This window comes from Mus pahari, chromosome 6 (assembly GCF_900095145.1).
Source record: "Mus pahari chromosome 6, PAHARI_EIJ_v1.1, whole genome shotgun sequence".
Lineage (NCBI taxonomy): Eukaryota > Metazoa > Chordata > Mammalia > Rodentia > Muridae > Mus > Mus pahari.
This window is the reverse complement of record NC_034595.1, coordinates 74625854-74644023: the sequence shown is the minus strand read 5'-3', so window position 1 is coordinate 74644023 and position 18170 is coordinate 74625854. Positions and strand designations below refer to the sequence as shown.

Below are 18170 nucleotides of genomic sequence, written 5' to 3'. Positions count from 1 at the left end.
TTTTTTTTTGAGACAGGGTTTCTCTGTGTAGCCCTGGCTGTCCTGGAACTCACTCTGTAGACCAGGCTGGCCTCGAACTCAGAAATCCACCTGCCTTTGTCTCCCAAGTGCTGGGATTAAAAAAGCATGTACCACCACTACTTGGCATCTTTTTTTTTTTTTTTTTTTTAAGATTTAAAAAACAAAACAAAACAGAAAAACAGGTCATGGAGGATGGGCGACATGCATGTGCAGGCTTACACTCCCAGCCTCCGCCATGAGGGACATGTGACCCAGTGTCATTCAGTATTTTGTTGAAAAGACATTTTTATCCTAATGATTTGAAAACTAAGTTCATGTTATAGAGTGATTTACTGTACTATACCTTCTCTTTTTTATATGATGTCTAACAAAAAAAAATACAGCTCCTGTATTTTGTTCTTTAATTAAATGACTGCTTATTACAGGAAATGAAAAAAAAAACAAAACCAGAAAACAAACCAACACCTCTTCCCTAGCCCTCTGAGCAGCTGGGACTAGAAGGTACTTTCCTCTGAGCTGGGCACATCCTCTGAGTCCAGAGACAGAGGTCACTCTCCTCCTCACTCTCCTGACTTCACTGGGTGTTTCTGGACTCTACTTTTGTGCCTTCTGACTGAGTAGAAGTTAACTGTCATCTGTTTTCTAGTGTGTTAGACTTTGTCTTAGAGACTGCCTAATTACTCGGTATGAACTTCCCTCTCCCACTTTGGAAACCCACGAATTCAGAAATCCGTCTGAGGTTCCCAGGCTGGCTCACTCTCTCTTTTCCTGTATTTTTATGGACATGTGAGGTTCCCTTGACCCTGCATTGTTATTGTACTGAGCACTGAGCCCTAGGACTTGCACGATGCGCAGGCACTAAGCACCACATCTTTCCGAGCATGGACATGAGAACATGAAACACACTTTCATCTCTTAAAACTTCTGTCATGTAGTTGTTCTACAAAGACCTTAAGCTGTCATGCTTCCTTTTAATACATTATCTTAGAGGATCGAGTTTTTCACTATCAAAGAATGTCACGTGAAAACTCTTGTTTCTTATTGTTGCTGAAGAGACCATAGACATCTTTAAATGGAAAGTACACAGCTAACAATAAGGGCTCTGTGATCTGCCCCAGCTCTGACACTTTCCAGCAGTGGCACATGTCTGTAGGCCCAGGTGCATGGGAAATGTAACCATGTGGGTCAGGTGTTCAGAGTGGCCTCAACAATGCAATAGGACCCCATTTCAAAGACAAAACTAGCCCAAAAGAAGAACCATGTGTACCAAGTTAAAGGTGTGGTTTTTTTTTTTTTTTTTTTTTTTTTTTTAATGGAAAGACATGAATGGTGTAGTTTTTTGGTACAAAGCTCCTCTAGTCTGTGTTGGTCTTCAACTGCCTCACCTTCCTGATTCTACTTCCTGAGAGCTGGGATTATAGGTGTCTGCCACCATGCCTGTGATTAAAAATAATAAATTTCGGGCTGGTGAGATGGCTCAGTGGGTAAGAGCACCCGACTGCTCTTCCGAAGGTCCTGAGTTCAAATCCCAGCAACCACATGGTGGCTCATAACCATCTGTAACAAGATCTCACACCCTCTTCTGGAGAGTCTGAAGACAGCTACAGTGTACTTACATATAATAAATAAATAAATAAATCTTTAAAAAAGAATTNTTAAAAAAAAAAAAAAGAAAAAAATAATAAATTTCTTACTTGATTCAGTTGTCCCTTTTCATAATCAACTATTAATTATTTTCTAACCTTTACAAAAGATCTATTTTTGTGTGTATGTGTGTGCATACGCACCCCCATCAGTGTGCCGGTGTATCACATGTGTGACCAGAAGTCCTTGGATCCCTGGGAGCTAGAGTCTAGGTAGTTGTGAGCCGCCTCACAGGGTGCTAGTGATTAAACTCAGGTCTTCTGGAAGAGCGGAGCATGTACTTGAACAGTGCTCTATTAGTAAATGATACCAACGGTGAACCCAGGGGCCGTACATGTCAGGCTAGCACCTCACACCGAGCTGTGTTACAGGTCCTGACATTTTTTTGAACTTTCCATTCATTAATTTACGGTGTGATTTCACTTACGTCCTCCCCTTGAAAACGTTCTCCCTCTGCCACGTGTACACTTGCATGTACTCACAAACAAGCAACTCACACTCATTTATAGGTACATAAAACATTTTCTTAAAGGATCCAGCGAGACAACGGGGCAGTGGTGGTGCACGCCTTTAATCCCAGCACTTGAGAGACAGAGGCAGGCGGATTTCTGAGTTCAAAGTCAGCCTGGTCTACAGAGTGAGTTCCAGGACAGCCAGGACTATACAGAGAAACCCTGTCCCGAAAAACCAAAAAACAAAAACAAAAGACAAAAAACCAAAAAACAAAAATAAGCAAGATGGGTTAGTGAGTAAAAGCACTTGCTGTAGTTGCCTGATGACCTGAGTTTACTTCTGGGATCTCACTGTGAACAGAGAAAACCGACTCCTGAAGTTGTCTTGACCTTCATAGACCGCACACATACACACACAGAGCACACATAAAATGATGGGGATGATAATAATGAGTCTCTTTATAAGAACGTAGAACAGTTATAGCCATCGCCCATCACCCTCCTTGAGCCTTGCAGCACTTTGTGCTACAGCCCCGCCTCCCCCTTCCCACCTCCACCCCCACCCGCACCCCCACACACTGTGCTTTCTTGTTTATTTTCTCTGCTTCTCTTATGGCTTCTGCCTTTTCTTTGCTTAGTGTCCCCTGCCTGGCCTTTATTTTATTGATTACTTTTCCATATGCTGCCTGCCAATTTTGGCTTCTCTCTGAGGCTCTGCCCCTAGCACTCTGTTCTTTCTTGCCCCTATCTTTAAAGCCTAGTAGTTCCCAAGTCTTTAACTAATGCCTCAGTGCATGTGACTTCCAAATTGAAGTTCTCAGATGACCCAGATTGAACGCTGATAGTTCACCACTTTAAGAACATTTGGAGGTCTTTTCTCTGCATTTTAAACTTGCTGTATTTAAAGTTTAGTTCCTCTAGAGCTTTTCCCTTCTAACTTTCACGATCTGTTCATTTGTTGATAGTGAACTACAATTTTTCTACAACAAAATCTTGAAACATTGAGTCATTTGAAGGAGGATGTTGAACTGATGGTTTGGTTGGCTCTGTAGACTTATGAGAGCCTAATGCTAAATTTTCAGCAATTCTGTAAGTTGGTTGGAAAATATAATCATTATTAAAATTAAGTTAAAATTTTATAAATAAAATTACATATAAAATAAAAGCTGTAAATACATGAGGTTTTTCACATATGACAGCTTGAATTTGGTTTTGGTGGAAGTGTTTTTACCATGGAAATCAGCAGTGCTACTAAGTCTGAACCAGATGTTCCTTGTCTAGAATGAAGACAGTGTATTATACTGTACATACATTGTAAAGTGTTTAGGTCTAGATACAGTGCAATATTTTAAAGCTATTGTTCATTGTAAATCAGTTTTTACAACTGTGATCTACTGTTACTTTGCCCCCCACCATCACCCCATTTTTTTTTTTTTTCTTGAAGGGTCTCACACAGCTCAGACTGGCGTCAGACTCACTAAATTGTTGAGATGACTTTAAACTTTTGCTTTTTTATTTGTTGTTTGTTTGTTTGTTGAGACAGGGTATCTCTACATAGCCCTGGCTGGCCTGGCTGGCCTCAGACTCAGAGATTTGTCTGTCTCTCTCTGCCTCCTGAATGCTGGGATTGAAGGTGTGCACCACCTCTGCGTGTTCCTTCTAAGTGCTAGGATTATAGGTTTATGTCAGTAGCCTTGTTTATGTGCTGCTGGGGACTGAACCCAGGGCTTTCTGCATGCTAGGCGAGCACCCTTCCTTCCTTCCTTCCTTTCTTTCTTTTTTTTTTTTTTTTGGTTTTTTGAGACTCTTTAGTTTTTCTGTTGTCCTGTGTGTGTGTGTGTGTGTGTGTGTGTGTGCGTGTGTGTGTGTGTGTGTGTGTGTGTGTGTGACACAGGGTTTCTCTGTCTTTCCTGGCTGTCCTGGAACTCACTCTGTAGACCAGGCTGGCCTCGAACTCAGAAATCCGCCTGCCTCTGCCTCCCAAGTGCTAGGATTAAAGGCGTGTGCCACCACTGCCTGGCTGCAAGCACTCTTTCAACTAAGCTATATCACCAGTCCAGACGCACCCCTGCCCTGTGTGTGTGTGTGTGTGTGTGTAGATATGTATGTATGTATGTAGCAGTTTCCATTCACCTTGTTTGTAAGACAGGAGTTGTCACTAAGAGCTGAGATTTTCCAGTTATCTAAGTTGGTTGGTCAGCAAGAATGTCTGTTTTCTTGTCCTGTGATTGTAAGTGCTTGCCATTGTATCCAGCACCTTGTGTGAGTGCCAGGGATCGAACTCCCGTTTTCATACTTATGCGGTAGATGCATTGTAGACTGAGCTGACCCTCTAACTCCAAGCTTACTTTTTACTTTGAGACAGGTCTCACTCTGCAGCCCAGGCCTTTGCCTCTCAATGCTAGGGTTACAGGTATCTACCACCATGCTGAGCTTGAACTCATTACTTCTGAAAATAGCCTTTCTTTTGTTACCTAGAAAATTATTTATGTAGAAATTGTTTTCTTCCTGTTTTTTACCAGTCTTCTCCTGGTGTCACTTAGTGAAATTGTTGCTAAACTTGGAGAGAGTCAGAAGACCCATGGTAGCTAAGCCACAAGACTTGCCTTCTTCCACTTCTTCTGTGGAATAGGACTAGTAACCTCTACAAGACAGTTGTTGGGATTAAGAAGACAAGATGGTGACTGAGCATATAGCCTAGTGCTTACCAGGAAAGACTAAACCAGAAAGACCAGGCTGAAGCCAAGACTTCTTTTCCCCTTTGTGACCTTTAGCAGTACTAAGTCCTCATGTACAAAACAGAAACGACAAGAGAATTTTTCACAGATATGAGTGATATATGATGAGATAAAATATAAAGCGTTTAGTATCTACCATGTTTGACGTTAACCACATTTGCCAAAGTGAGATTTGTTTTTATCATAGTTTAGTTATAAAATTGAATTTATTTCAATTAGTACAATTTAGAAATTAAAGATAGTTCTCATTCATTATTAGATCATGGAAGAGAAGGGTCAAATGAAAGTACACTGAGTGAAATGTTGGCTGCCTTATACTGAGTGGACTCTTCTGGCCATTTTAGCTTTCCACCAATCACATTTTACTCCATAGTCATTCTTGAAATGTTTTTAGGATAGATGAGTCCCCATCTCCTTTTCCAGACTTTCTAGAATATTGCCCAGTGTTGTTTAGTATACTATGATCAACCTGGCTTTAGCTTAGAAAGCACATATGGTGCGATAAAAACACTGTTATTCCATATGGATTTTACTCGGACTTGGAAATTCCTGAGTTTTATTATCGCTGCTGTTTCTTCTTTTTTAAAATATGGTTTGGACATATTTTTTAAAAATTATTTATTTATTTATTTATTTATTTATTTATTTATTTATTTATTTAATGTATGCATACACCATTGCTTTCTTCAGACATGCCAGAGGAGGGCATCAGAACCCATTGCAGGTGGTTGTGAGTCACCATGTGGTTGCTGGGAATTGAACTCAGGACCTCTGGAAGAGCAGTCAGTGCTCTTAACCACTGAGCCATCTCTCCAGCCCTTATTATTACTTCTTCATTCACATTTTTTTAATTCATAGATTTATCTAGAACTAGACATTCTCTGGAGGATGATCAAATGATTCTAGATTAGGTAATGGCTGTCTTGTCATACTTTCCTTACAGGTTCGCAAGCACATCAATGATCTCTATGAAGACCTTCGGGATGGACACAACCTGATCTCCCTGTTAGAAGTCCTCTCAGGCATCAAACTGGTGAGCTTCTTTCTTCTAAAGAGAGTCCTGTAAGCAAGGCTTCCTGTAGCCTTTAGTGCTTGCTCCATTGCGCGGGAGCGACAAGTAGAAGAGTTATTGATAACACTTTCTTTGTTTCTCACTCAGGCATATAGTTTACAGGTGACATCATCTCAATTTATACATTATGAATTGTCATGTGAGGTCTCTGTACCCTGAGTCCAAGGGATTTAACCTGAGACTTCACACCTGTTAGAAGGCACTGTGTAATTAAATTAGGTCTCCAGCTTTAGGTCTCATGCCTTGAAAAAAATCAGAAATACTTTTATTTTGTACTTCCTGGCACCTTCTTAGTCATACATCATCTCTCTCTAGATACTAATTTTTCAGGAACATTATATTCATGTTTAAAAGTTTTGGGGGGAATGAATTGCATTTTTCTCCGTATAGGTTTTTTTCTAGTTTGTATAGACTTCCCTTTTCTCTTATGTTTTTGTCTTTTTCTCCTAATTTTCTGTATTTAGCTAAGCATTTGAAGTTTTTAAGAACCCAGGTGTTTGGAGTTTCTCCTACTTTCCTCCATGATTTGTTGAGTCTCACAGATGTGGAAAAATGCTGAAGCTGTGTCCGAGCAAGCCTTTCCTCATAAAGCAATGTTTGCGGGCTCCTTCGGAAATTAAATATGCTGGCCTGTCCCAGTGCTTGTGGGAAGCCCTTTCCTATAGAGAATCCTGACTGAGACTCCTGGCCCGTCAAAGAATACCTCTTACACTTGCTTTGTTTAAGAGATTAAAATAACATTCCTTTGGCCATTGTTTCAAATATCTAAGCACAATGGAAGCAAGTGTTCTTTGTGGTTCAGTGTCTTTCTTTCAGATGCTATAGGCAGTGCAGTTTTCATTGGAAAAATCCATACTTGAGTATTAGAAGCATCGGTGGGTGAAAGAGATCTGCAGAGGCACACAGTGCAAGCACTCTAAATCTCAGCCCACTCAGTGCTTCTGGTGGATTCTTAGTCATTGTTTGTTGTGTTAAAGAATAGTTTTTTGGCACACTAGATTTCATTGTTTATGTGATGTTCAACTCTTTCTAGGATTGGGGCTTAGCTTCCTGAGCCCTTTGTTTTGGGTTTACTTTAAAAACAAAAAACTCTTTTTTTTTTTTTTTTTTTTTTAAGATTTATTTATTATATGTAAGTACACTATAGCTGAGGGCATCAGATCTCATTACAGATGGTTGTAAGCCACCACGTGGTTGCTGGGATTTGAACTCAGGACCTCTGGAAGAGCAGTCAGTGCTCTTACCGGCTGAGCCATCTCTCCAGCCCCCAACAAAAAACTCTTAGTAGTACAGTTATTCATATTATGGTCAGAATTGCCATAAGCCTTTGTTAGCATAGCTAGCATGTATAATTCCAGTTTCTCGTCTGGCCTTCATTTATTTTATTATGATTTTTTTAAAGATTATTTTTAAGATTTATTTATATATTTTATGAGTACTCTCTGTGCATGTGCACCTGTGTGTCAGAAGAGGGCATCGGATCCTTACAGATGGTTGTGAGCCATCGTGTGGGTGCTGGGAATTGAACTCAGGACCTCTGGAAGAGCAGCCAGTGCTCTGAACCACTGACTGGCCTTCATTTATTAATCTAGTAAGATATCAGAATTCCATTCTTCTCTGCTGGACGTTATTCTTGAGCACTCATTCAGTGTATCTCCTACAGTTGATAGGTGTGTCAACAGTGGTTTTCACATTAGAAAGTCATTCTTTCTGATGACACTGCATACCACGCAGGGTAAAAGTGCTCCCATTTAACTTCTCTTCTTAACCTTTGAGGACGTGGGTGTTTATGGAGATGCTCATATCATCTTCTCACCAGGAAGCATCTGGTGTCTTTCAGAGTTGTTCTTGTCATAGTTCCAACCATAACAGAATCACAAATGTAGGATGGGTAGACATGAAGAATTGAAGATGTTCTCGAAATAAGAAGCGTTCAGTGTCCTCTGCTCTGCTGTTGATCTGACTTTTTTCTTTCTTTTGGAGGTGGGAGGTTTTTCATTTTTAGATAAAAAACGTTTATTCATTTCTCCTTTGTGTGTGTGTGTGTTTGTGTGTGTGTGTGTATGCGTGTATGTGTGCTTTCTTTTCTGTTCCTCTATTGTGTTTTTTTTTTTTGGTTGGTGGCCAAAGGAGCCAGCAGGGCTGAAGACTCTTCGTCTCGTGAGCATGCCCTCCTGGCGCCATACAAACAGCGAGGATCAGGAAGAGGAAGATGATGATGATGTAGTAGGTCTTTTGGGGATGCCAGCATCCCAGCTGGCACTTCAGGGCCATCAGAGAGGCCAGACTTCTCAAGGTCTCCAAGTAGCTTGGTCACCAGTTGGCTTCTCCTTCCACCAGGGGATATGGGTCCCAAAGAAAGTGGTTAAAATTAATTGTGCCTATTGCTACTGTTAGATGATCCTGAAGTGGCAATTATTTTGCTTATCTGAGAATGGTTGGCACAAAACCAATCATATAGTACATAGATTCCTTGTGACTTGGAGACCTATGACTTTCTGCTGGCCTTGTTGTATTGTCTGAATCTGACTGCCGAACTGTGGAAGGGTTAGCTGACAGCATGAAAATTAATTGCTCACGATTCCACAATATAGACTAACAGTATTTTCTCTCCACTTCTAGCCTCTGGTTTCTCACTAAGCACGTGTCAATTGTTTTCAAAATTGAGTGTTGTTTGCAAACTCACTGCATGAGATACTCTGGCCTTGGTCAGTAATCTCACTAGTTACTGTAAGGAACAGAGATTTAATTTGCATGGTCTTGGGCTATTAACTATTGGTGGAGGGTACATTAGGAATAGAGATTAATGTTTGTAAGAGGAGCCTTTTCTGCTTATAGGTTCTAAATTAGAACCCATAATCTTTCTCCAGAAATGGAACAATACCCCCAACCTATGCCCTCTTAAAGTCATCTCCGCATCTCCCTTCACATGTCTTACAATTGCATTCAGACTGCCATTCTCTAAGCTGTATTCTCCACTGATCTGAAATAACATAGAAAAGGTTCTTACTGAAAAGAAATGTCCCTAAAGCTCACAGAAGAAGTTACCTTGTTACACAGAGAGGCCTTGGTACCTCTGCAAATTATCCCATTTGGAGAATGTTGTTTAGAAATGTTGGAGTGTACCCAAGGGACACTCTTAGCCCTCTCCGCGTGTTGGGCTACTTTTCGGCTGTTATAAGATTTCCTTATTGCAGATCCCACCACAGAAATACCTTATATTTGTTCGATCTTTAATTAGCAGTGCCAATTTAAGATTTACAAATGAATTGGGTGTAATCTGATGAGGGTGATATTTCCGTCCCAGCTTTAGAAAAATAAAGCAGCACTGCAGGAGATGTGAGAGCAGATGCCTGTTCTTTCAGCACTTGCTGGGCAGGCAAACTTGACTCACCTCCCCATAGGCATGGCTGAGCCTTGGGCAGGGGTGACAGTTAACAGATGGAGGTGGCTTTGCTTTGCTTTGCAGTATGACCCAAGGATTAGGTAGCAGAAACAGTTTTATTTGTGGTTCTTAAGTAACCATCACCATTACAATTTTATTGCTCTGAGAATTTAATTTGGGGATCAGCAGCTTTCCTATGGTGACACTCACCTCCTTGGGAGATGGGTTACTTCCTAGATTCTGTCATCTATTTTGGAATTTTTTCACTTTTCTTGAGCACCAGTAACTGCATTCTCTGTATTTACATTTGCCTTCCTAGAGTTTGCCTTCTCTGGCCAGGTTTGTGCTGAGGTTGGTTCTACCCAATTACTAATTAAGCAGTTAGACTTTCTGCCTTTCCTCTGCAGTGTAGATAATTGTGATTTTTTTTTTTTAAAGATTTGTTTTATTTATATGAGTACACTGTCGCTCTCTTCAGACACACCAGAAGAGGGCACTGGATCCCATTACAGATGGTTGTGAGCCACCATGTGTTTGCTGGGAATTGATCTCAGGAGCTCTGGAAGAGCAGCCAGCCAGTCTCTTAACCACTGAGCCATCTCTCCAGCCCCGATAATTGTGATTTTAAGAGTCATAGAGCTATACTCTGTGTTCCTGTTAACCTTACACCCCAAATAAACCTCGGCCACACACAGAAGAGCCTGTGCAGAGGTGACTCTGATGCAGCATTAGACTCATAAGCTTGTGGGTTTGTGTGATGTAGAGTGGTGTGCAAGCACTTTCAGCTGCTGAGAGCCTGCTGGGCACATGCAGGCCCTGCTCTTCAAGGGGCTTCCTTTAATGCTCCCACGCCTGGCTTCAGCCATGAGAAGTTCTGTGTGCTCTTTTAGTCCTAGGAAAGGCTATGCAGAGGTAAATTACCATAGCTAAAATTAACATCCCTTTTCTTCCTTGCAGCCCAGAGAGAAGGGCAGGATGCGTTTTCACAGGCTGCAGAACGTGCAGATTGCCCTGGACTTCCTAAAGCAGCGGCAGGTAAGAACATTTGATAGATTCTGGTTCTGACTCTTTGTCCTTACATAGAACTTGTAATTTTTTTTTTTTTTTTTGGAGAGGATCAGTGTTCATGATTAAACTAAAAGATAGGCCCTGGAGATTGGGGCAGGGCACGAAATATGTAAGAAACTTGTGAAGAATATGGGAAAACCCACACCATATAACAAAATGCTGCATTGTCATGAAATGGGACAAGGGAATTCTCGTATAATTTCTCAGACATGTCACATCTGAGAGAAATGTCTAACTCATGCTATGATTACTTTCGTGGTTCTGGGGATTGAACCCAAGACCATATGCTCACTAGGCTAGGACTCTCACTTAGCCAACTCCTCAGTACTGACTTAAGGGAATAATCATTCATTCATTCATTCATTCATTCTTCTTTTTAAAAGATCTCAATATGTAGCTCTAGCTGGCCTTATTATGTAGACTAGTCTAGCTTCAAATTTACAGATGTGTTTGCCTATGCCTCCAGAGTGCTGAATCTAAAGATGTATGCCACTACACCCAGCTCTATTATTTTGAGGCAAGGTCTATCCTTATAATTCAGTCTGGTCTCAAACTCTAGGTGTTTCTGTCTTAGCCTTCTAAGAACTGAGATTATAGAAGTACACTACCAAGTCTGGCCAAGAGAATGGTTTTCAGAGAGTAGAAAGTATTTGGAGTATAGTAGATCTAGCCATCAAAGGGGAAAAAAACACATACATTGTTTTCTTTCTATATAAGGAAGACAGCAAGAGGTTTTCAGGCAAAGGAGGGGAAACCAATAAAAGGAAAAAGACTGAAAATTATCAGGAAGATTAAGAGTCCCAGAGCTGTGTGCAGTGGCCCTTGTCTATAATGCAGCAGTTGGGAGGCTCAGGAGAGTCATGAGGGTGAGCCCAAGCTAGGCTACATAGCAAGACCAAACTCAAAATAAGCAAAGACTGAAAACAAATGAACAAACAAAAACCACCCAAACAAAACAAAGAGCTAGCCGGGCGTGGTGGCGCACGCCTTTAATCCCAGCACTTGGGAGGCAGAGGCAGGAGGATTTCTGAGTTCGAGGCCAGCCTGGTCTACAAGGTGAGTTCCAGGACAGCCAGGGCTATACAGAGAAACCCTGTCTTGAAAAACCAAAAACCAAAAATACAAAACAAAACAAAACAAAACAAAACCCAAAAAAACAAAGAGCTAGATGAATCCTAAAATATTCATTTTAGAAGACTCTGTAGAGCCAAGAACCTAGTATCTCCAGTGATCTGAACAAAAGAGAATTAGAGCTGGCTATCTGAAGTGACCTATCCCAGATCACAGGGGTTAGAGCAGAGCTAGGACTTAAACTCCAGTCTCTTGCTGTGTGGGTTAGTGCCCTTCTTCAATCAGTAATGGTCTCTATACCCTCTGTCCTCTCAAGGCTTCCTAACCAATGGTGCCAACAGCCAGGGACCAGGGGATAAGAACTAATAGTGCAATTTGTGTGACTTATTAATTTAGAGAGAGGGTCTTACTATGTAGCTCTAGCTGTCCTGGAACTCTCTAGGGAGACAGGTCCAACCTTCAGCTTATGGATCTACCTGCCTCCGCCGTTGGATGCTGAGAATATAAGCATGTACCACTAAGCCTGGCCAGCGAAAGTAAAAAGACTTGCCTCTTGTTCTCAGATACAGGGACAAGGACAGAAAGAGGGGTGACTTGTGGTAGGGAAGAAAGTGGATGAGGGGATGGGGGTGGGGCAGCTCCCCATTGTGAACTGTGTGGAAAAAATTTGGTGTGGCTAAGATTGCCCAGCAACACTAAGAGTCAACATGACATCATATGGTATGCATATTTTTTAGTCTAATTAACTTTGAAAAATGTCCTTAGTGCTTCCACAATGTGTGAATGTAACATTGATTACTGTACTGCTAATTCCCCATTAGCCCAGTGTACTGCAGGTTCCTTAATGACAGGGAACATGTTCCTAACTTTTTTAGCTTCCATACTCATATCAAGTGATCTATAATTGATGAAGGTATATTTGTTTAAAGAATTTAATAATGAATGGCAAGAGAAATGGAGGTTATTGGGATATTTATGAGAATGTATGTTGAGTTAGGAAAACCTGAAAGGGGTCTAGCCAGACAAGTTAAAATAAGAATTGGTTAGCTAGAAGTGCAAATAGGAACAGAGAAGAGGATCAATTACTATAATAGAAACGAAGTGTGGGCAAATGATAACCGTAATAGACTCAGAAGGGCAGGGATCCTTAGAACAGGGAGGCCCAAGCTATAGTTGTGCAGGTTACCAAAGGATCTTCAGAATTGAGAAGCCAAGCAAACTACAAATAGGGTGACACTTGTCGTGGATGCAAGGGCTAAGATTGTAAGAAGGATGGCCGACAGTATGGTAGGAACAGAAAGTTAAGGGTCAGGTACTAAGGCATTGAGGAAATTATTAAAAGGTAATCTGGCATCTCAGGGAAAGGGGTGGGACTGTGGAATATAAACTCAACTGGTTCGGCCCTCATAGCAGCTCCAGGTCAGTGACTGACTGACTGCTGGCGACTACAGAATCGGAATTTCCAGACTAGGAGGAAGGGCAGGCAGGCTCTCTTACCTCCACACCACCCCCAGGGACTAGAACCTAGATGCAGAGAAGGGAAGAACTTTCCCAGCTGATTTTTAGTGTAACCTCTGGATGGAGGTCACAGGAGTCCTTTATACTACCTATAAAGTAGAAGAGACCTCCTCTTCTAGCTTGTCACAAGTAACAGAAACTCTGCCAGAGAATGACAGAAAAGACCAATGTGCTGAATTAAATGGCTTGCTCTGCACACTGCATTTTAAAAGCCTACAGCTTAATTAAGAATCCTCAGTTTTAGACCTGAGAGATGGCTCAGTGGTTAAGAGTACTTGTTGCTCTTTCAGAGGTCCTAAGTTCTGTTTCTAGCACTCACATGCTACCTTACAACTGTCTATAACTCCAGTTTCTAGAGGATGTGATGCCCTCTTCTGGCCCCCATGGACACCAGACATACATGATATAGGTGAAACACTCAGAATGAATGAATGAGTGAACAAACAAATAACACACACCTTTAATCCCAGCACTCTTACACTTGGAAGAGCCAGGATCTTAGTTCAAGGCCAGCCTGGTCTGTATATTGACCAGGATAGCTAGGGCTACCCAGAGAGACCCTGTCTCAAAGAACCAGCAAACAAAACTCTCAGTTTCATGCAAAATAGGACAGCTGGTCATCGAAGAGGAGGGGGCATCTATGGGTCTGTGCATAGTGTGTTTTTAGACTGGGATTTTACACTGTGGTCTTGTAATGGGCCTTAGGCGTAAAGCTGAGATGGGTTATATCAAGAAGAGGTTTTTTTTTTTTTAAGATTTATTTATTTTATTATATGTAAGTATACTGTAGCTTCTTCAGACATACCAGAAGAGAGCATCAGATCTCATTATGGGTGGTTGTGAGCCACCATGTGGTTGCTGGGATTTGAACTCAGGACCTTTGGAAGAGCAGTCAGTGCTCTTAACCGATGAGCCATCTCACCAGCCCAAGAAGAGAGATCTTTGACAGGGAAAGGGAAATGGAGAGAGGAGAGCATCAGGGAGCAGTGATGAAGAAGGGGTATCTCTTTTAACCCCCAAACAGAACAAGCCAGGGTTCTGACTAATGAAGCAACTTGCAATACCATGTGCTCACAAGGTTGCTTTGCTGTTGAAAGTGCAAAATAGTTCATCTATCCTGAAAATAATCTGACAGCTTGTATGGTTGATATATATTCATTCCTAGGAATTTACCATAAAGAAATGAAAACATATGTCCATACAACAATCTCAACAAAAATGTTGAAGCTTTACTCAGAAATGCCCAAAACTGGAAATAATCCATAAACCCTTCAGTGGATGAGTGGGCAAGCTCAGGGCTGGACATCTGTACAATGATATTCATTGGCAATGAAAAGGAACAAGCCATTCATATAATTTAGCAGCTTGGATGGGAGTCTCAAGAACTTTATGTTCAGTAGAGGGGGAAAGAGCAGTCTAGGACCAAAGGTCACGTGCCATTTATATGATGTTCTAGAAAAAGCGAAATGAGCTAGCTGGTAGTTGTCAGGACCTCAGAATGAGGCAGGTCCAGCTGTTTGAAAATAGGTATCATGGGGCCTTGTTTGGAATAATGAAAGTTATTTTATGTGGAACGGTAAATGTGTTAGAATTCATAGACTCTTAAGCCAAAAATTAATTGAACTGTATTTTAGTAGTGAAAATAAGTAAAAAATCAGTCCAGGAAAGAAACTTCTCGGGCTCTGAGACCGCCTGTTTTCCTTTTCAGGTGAAGCTAGTGAATATCCGCAATGACGACATCACAGATGGCAATCCCAAGCTAACACTGGGCCTGATCTGGACCATTATCTTGCACTTCCAGGTACAGTCTGGGGTTCTTGTTGCTCCACTTGTGCATGTCCTGTCAGCCTGTGCTGCTTTCTCCAGGCAGAACTTGAGTTACTTCTCTGTGTTTGGCCGTTATCAACAATGGGTTGGAGTTGGAAATTAGAAGTGAGGTGAATGGAGATAAAGTATTGTATCCTAAATCTCCATTGCATTATGAAAATGCAGGGAGATTTTCTCCTTTGTGGTTTGGTCTTGCCCCTGGAAGTCTGGAATTAGAAATCTGCTTTCTTTAGTGAGGTCATCATGAGAGATAGAGAGATGTTGGGCCGGATCTGTTAGCGTGAATGAACTGTCTAACCCAATCTGGTAAGGCTCTTCCCATCTGGTTTTTAAGCACTGCCAGTTAATCATGTCCCGTAGTTGCTGTTTGTATGTGTGCTGGGAGCACAGCCTGTAGCGACTTTCCAAGCCAGTGGTGTCCTGGAATGTTTACATGCTCTTGAGGCCTTCCTGGTACTGCTTTTTTCTTAATTGGCACAAATTCTTTTAAAGTCTGGACTGCTGATAGAAAAGAACAACTCTCTTTTAGTAAAAAGAATATTCTTTTTAAGTTAGTTTTAGTCCAGCCTAACAAAGCTGTTTCTCAGGCTATCCAGTTGCTGCATAGAGGGTGACAGAGGGGAGCATCCTTCAGCTGGTGTGAAAAAAAGCACTGGGGTGAGGACTGTGTGACATCCTTGCTGGAGAGATTGCACCACCTTCTGGTTGAAGGCAGAGCAGCAGGTATCTTGGGATCCTTAGACCCTGAGAAAATTCTCAGAGATCACAGGCTTGTTTCTTAGAACTTTGGTTTAGAGCCAATGCTGGCATTCTGCAGCATGAGTAAGGTTTGGAATGCGTGGAATTAGCATGTATTTTTGTAGAACTACAGTATGTCTTCAGGCAAAGTTTGAATACAAGAGTAGCTGGGAACCTGAGCTAAGTGACTATACCCTTCAGAGTAGGAGCAAAAATTTTGTTGAGCTTGCTGTTTGTTTGTTTTTTGTTTTCGAGACAGGGTTTCTCTGTGTAGCCTTGGCTGTCTCTGCCTCCCAAGTGCTGGGATTAAAGGCGTGCACCACCACTCCCCGGCTTGTTGAGCCTTTATACACGACTATAGTTACCTCCTGAAACCCTTATGAACAGAGATGGTTTTGAGGGTATGGGGAGGTTGTTGCTGTTCCGTTTTGACATAAAGTGTTCTCACTGTGAGCACCTAGTAGTATCCTCACAGGCATGAGGTAATAACACCTGCTATGTCTCTGTTTAGCTTGATAGCAACTAAATCTTCTTTAAAGGAGGGAAACTCAGAAGCCAAAGAATAAAAATCGTGCCTCTCATTTGAAGATGTGACAATAGAGGAGATGAGCTTAATGGAATGGCTGCTTTCCTGAGCAGCCCCACCCCACTAGAAAGTGTTCTTTTCCCTGTTTCCAGATGTTCTGTGTTGAGAGTGTGACTGTCTGGCAGGTTGCTTGGCATGCAGGCAGGAGGCGCCATACCTAAGACTACAAACATACCTTCTTTAATTTTAAAATTGTATTTATTTTAAGTATATGGGTGTTTTGTTTGCATATATGTCTGTGCATGCCCATCCAGAAGAGGGTGTTGGATTCCCTGGGACCAGAGTTACAGATGGTTGTGAGGCCTGGTGTGGGTGCTGGGAATTGAACCTGGATCTGCAAGTGCAGTCAGCCCTCTCAACAGCTGAGCAATCTTTTCAGTTTTACAAACACATTTTTTTTTAAAGATTTATTTATTTATTATATGTAAGTATACTGTAGCTGTCTTCAGACACTCCAGAAGAGGGTGTCAGATCTTGTTGTGAGCCACCATGTGGTTGCTGGGATTTGAACTTGGGACCTTCAGAAGAGCAGTCGGGTGCTCTTACCCACTGAGCCATCTCACCAGCCCACATTTTTTTTTAAATGAAAAATGCACGTTTATGGAAGTAGAAAAATATAGTAAAGAATTACCACATATCTAACATCTAGTTTAAGAAGTAACCCATAATAATCATAATTTCATTTATAGCATATTCACTCCTCAAACCTCAGCTCAGATCTTGTATAATTTTTCTGTAAATATTTTGGTGTGTATCTCTGAAAGATCAGGTCCTTTTATTTAAGAAAGGTACAATAAGTTCATGTTGTAAATTCTAATACTTCATAAAACCATCACATGTCTGATCAATGTTATGATGTCCCTAGTGATCTCACTTGTTAAAAAATAAGCTTCATTTGGCTTAGAATCCAAAATAGGTATACATATGTATTGTATCAAATTTGTCTTTTCCCCTGTACAATTTGTTAAAGAATTGAGGATGTTTATTAAGATGCTGATAGCATCCCGTGGGGCTCTTCTAACAATGTCCTATATATATTCCTTTTTTTTTTTTTTTTTTTGCTTTTTATTTATTTATTATATGTAAGTACACTGTAGCTGTCGTCAGACACTCCAGAAGAGGGAGTCAGATCTCATTACAGATGGTCGTGAGCCACCATGTGGTTGCCGGGATTTGAACTCAGGACCTTCGGAAGAGCAGTCGGGTGCTCTTACCCGCTGAGCCATCTCACCAGCCCCTATATATATTCCTGTTGCCTGTAAATTGCTAGCATAACTTGGGGATCTGAACTTGAGGTCCAGTGACATCAGCTTTAGAACATTCTCACTTACACTCCCCTCTTTCTCTCCCTCTTGTCCCCTGCTCTCTTTCTCCATCCCCCCTCGTTTTTCTCTCTCCCCCTTTTCCTTCTCTACTGAGACAGAGTCTCTCTTTGTAGCTTTGGCTGCTTGTCCTGGAACTCTTTATACAGACCAAGCTGCCTTGATCTCCCAGAGGTCTCCCTGTTTCTTACTCCTGTGTGCTAGGATTAAAGGAGAGCTCCACTATGCCTGGCAATAGTAATTTAATTATTCCCCTCTACACACACATACATGGTATATGTTGTATGTAATATACATACAGAAAACCACCAGTGTCACTGCAAGCATGTACCCCAGCACTGGGCTTCCTTGGTTTAACATGATGTTCAGCTTCAGCTGCATTGCAGCATGAATCAGCTTTGCTGCTATTTAGTGTTTCGTTAGAGGGCAAACTGTAGGTGCTATCCGTTTTCTTCATAAGTAGATGGGCATTTGGGTTCCCCCCACTTTGGGTGTGGGATGATGATAAATAATGATGTGTTTTAATTTTTTCACTTTTACTTTTAAAAGTGAATGTATGTGCATTCACACTCAGGCTGCAGTGTGCGGATGGAGGTCGGACCACTTTCAGGAGACCATTCTCTACTTCTTTTTTTTTTTTTTTTTTAAAGATTTATTTATTTATTATATGTAAGTACACTGTAGCTGTCTTCAGACACTCCAGAAGAGGGCATCAGATCTCATTACGG

General features: G+C 41.4%; 1 protein-coding gene across 9 annotated transcripts in view; it reads left to right on the top strand.

The window, feature by feature from the left end:
• Positions 1-18170, top strand: part of LOC110323540 (microtubule actin crosslinking factor 1) — a 339871-nt gene that overhangs the window by 137138 nt on the left and 184563 nt on the right. For 7 of the 9 annotated variants that reach the window (XM_029539978.1, XM_029539979.1, XM_029539977.1 and 4 more), the window contains exons 4-6: positions 5799-5888; positions 10270-10347; positions 14678-14770. In XM_029539978.1, coding sequence (XP_029395838.1) covers positions 5799-5888; positions 10270-10347; positions 14678-14770 — 261 coding nt within the window. Of the gene's footprint in view, positions 1-5798; positions 5889-8057; positions 8154-10269; positions 10348-14677; positions 14771-18170 lie in introns of all 9 variants that reach the window. The other 2 variants (XM_029539976.1, XM_029539973.1) reach the window with 1 other exon arrangement.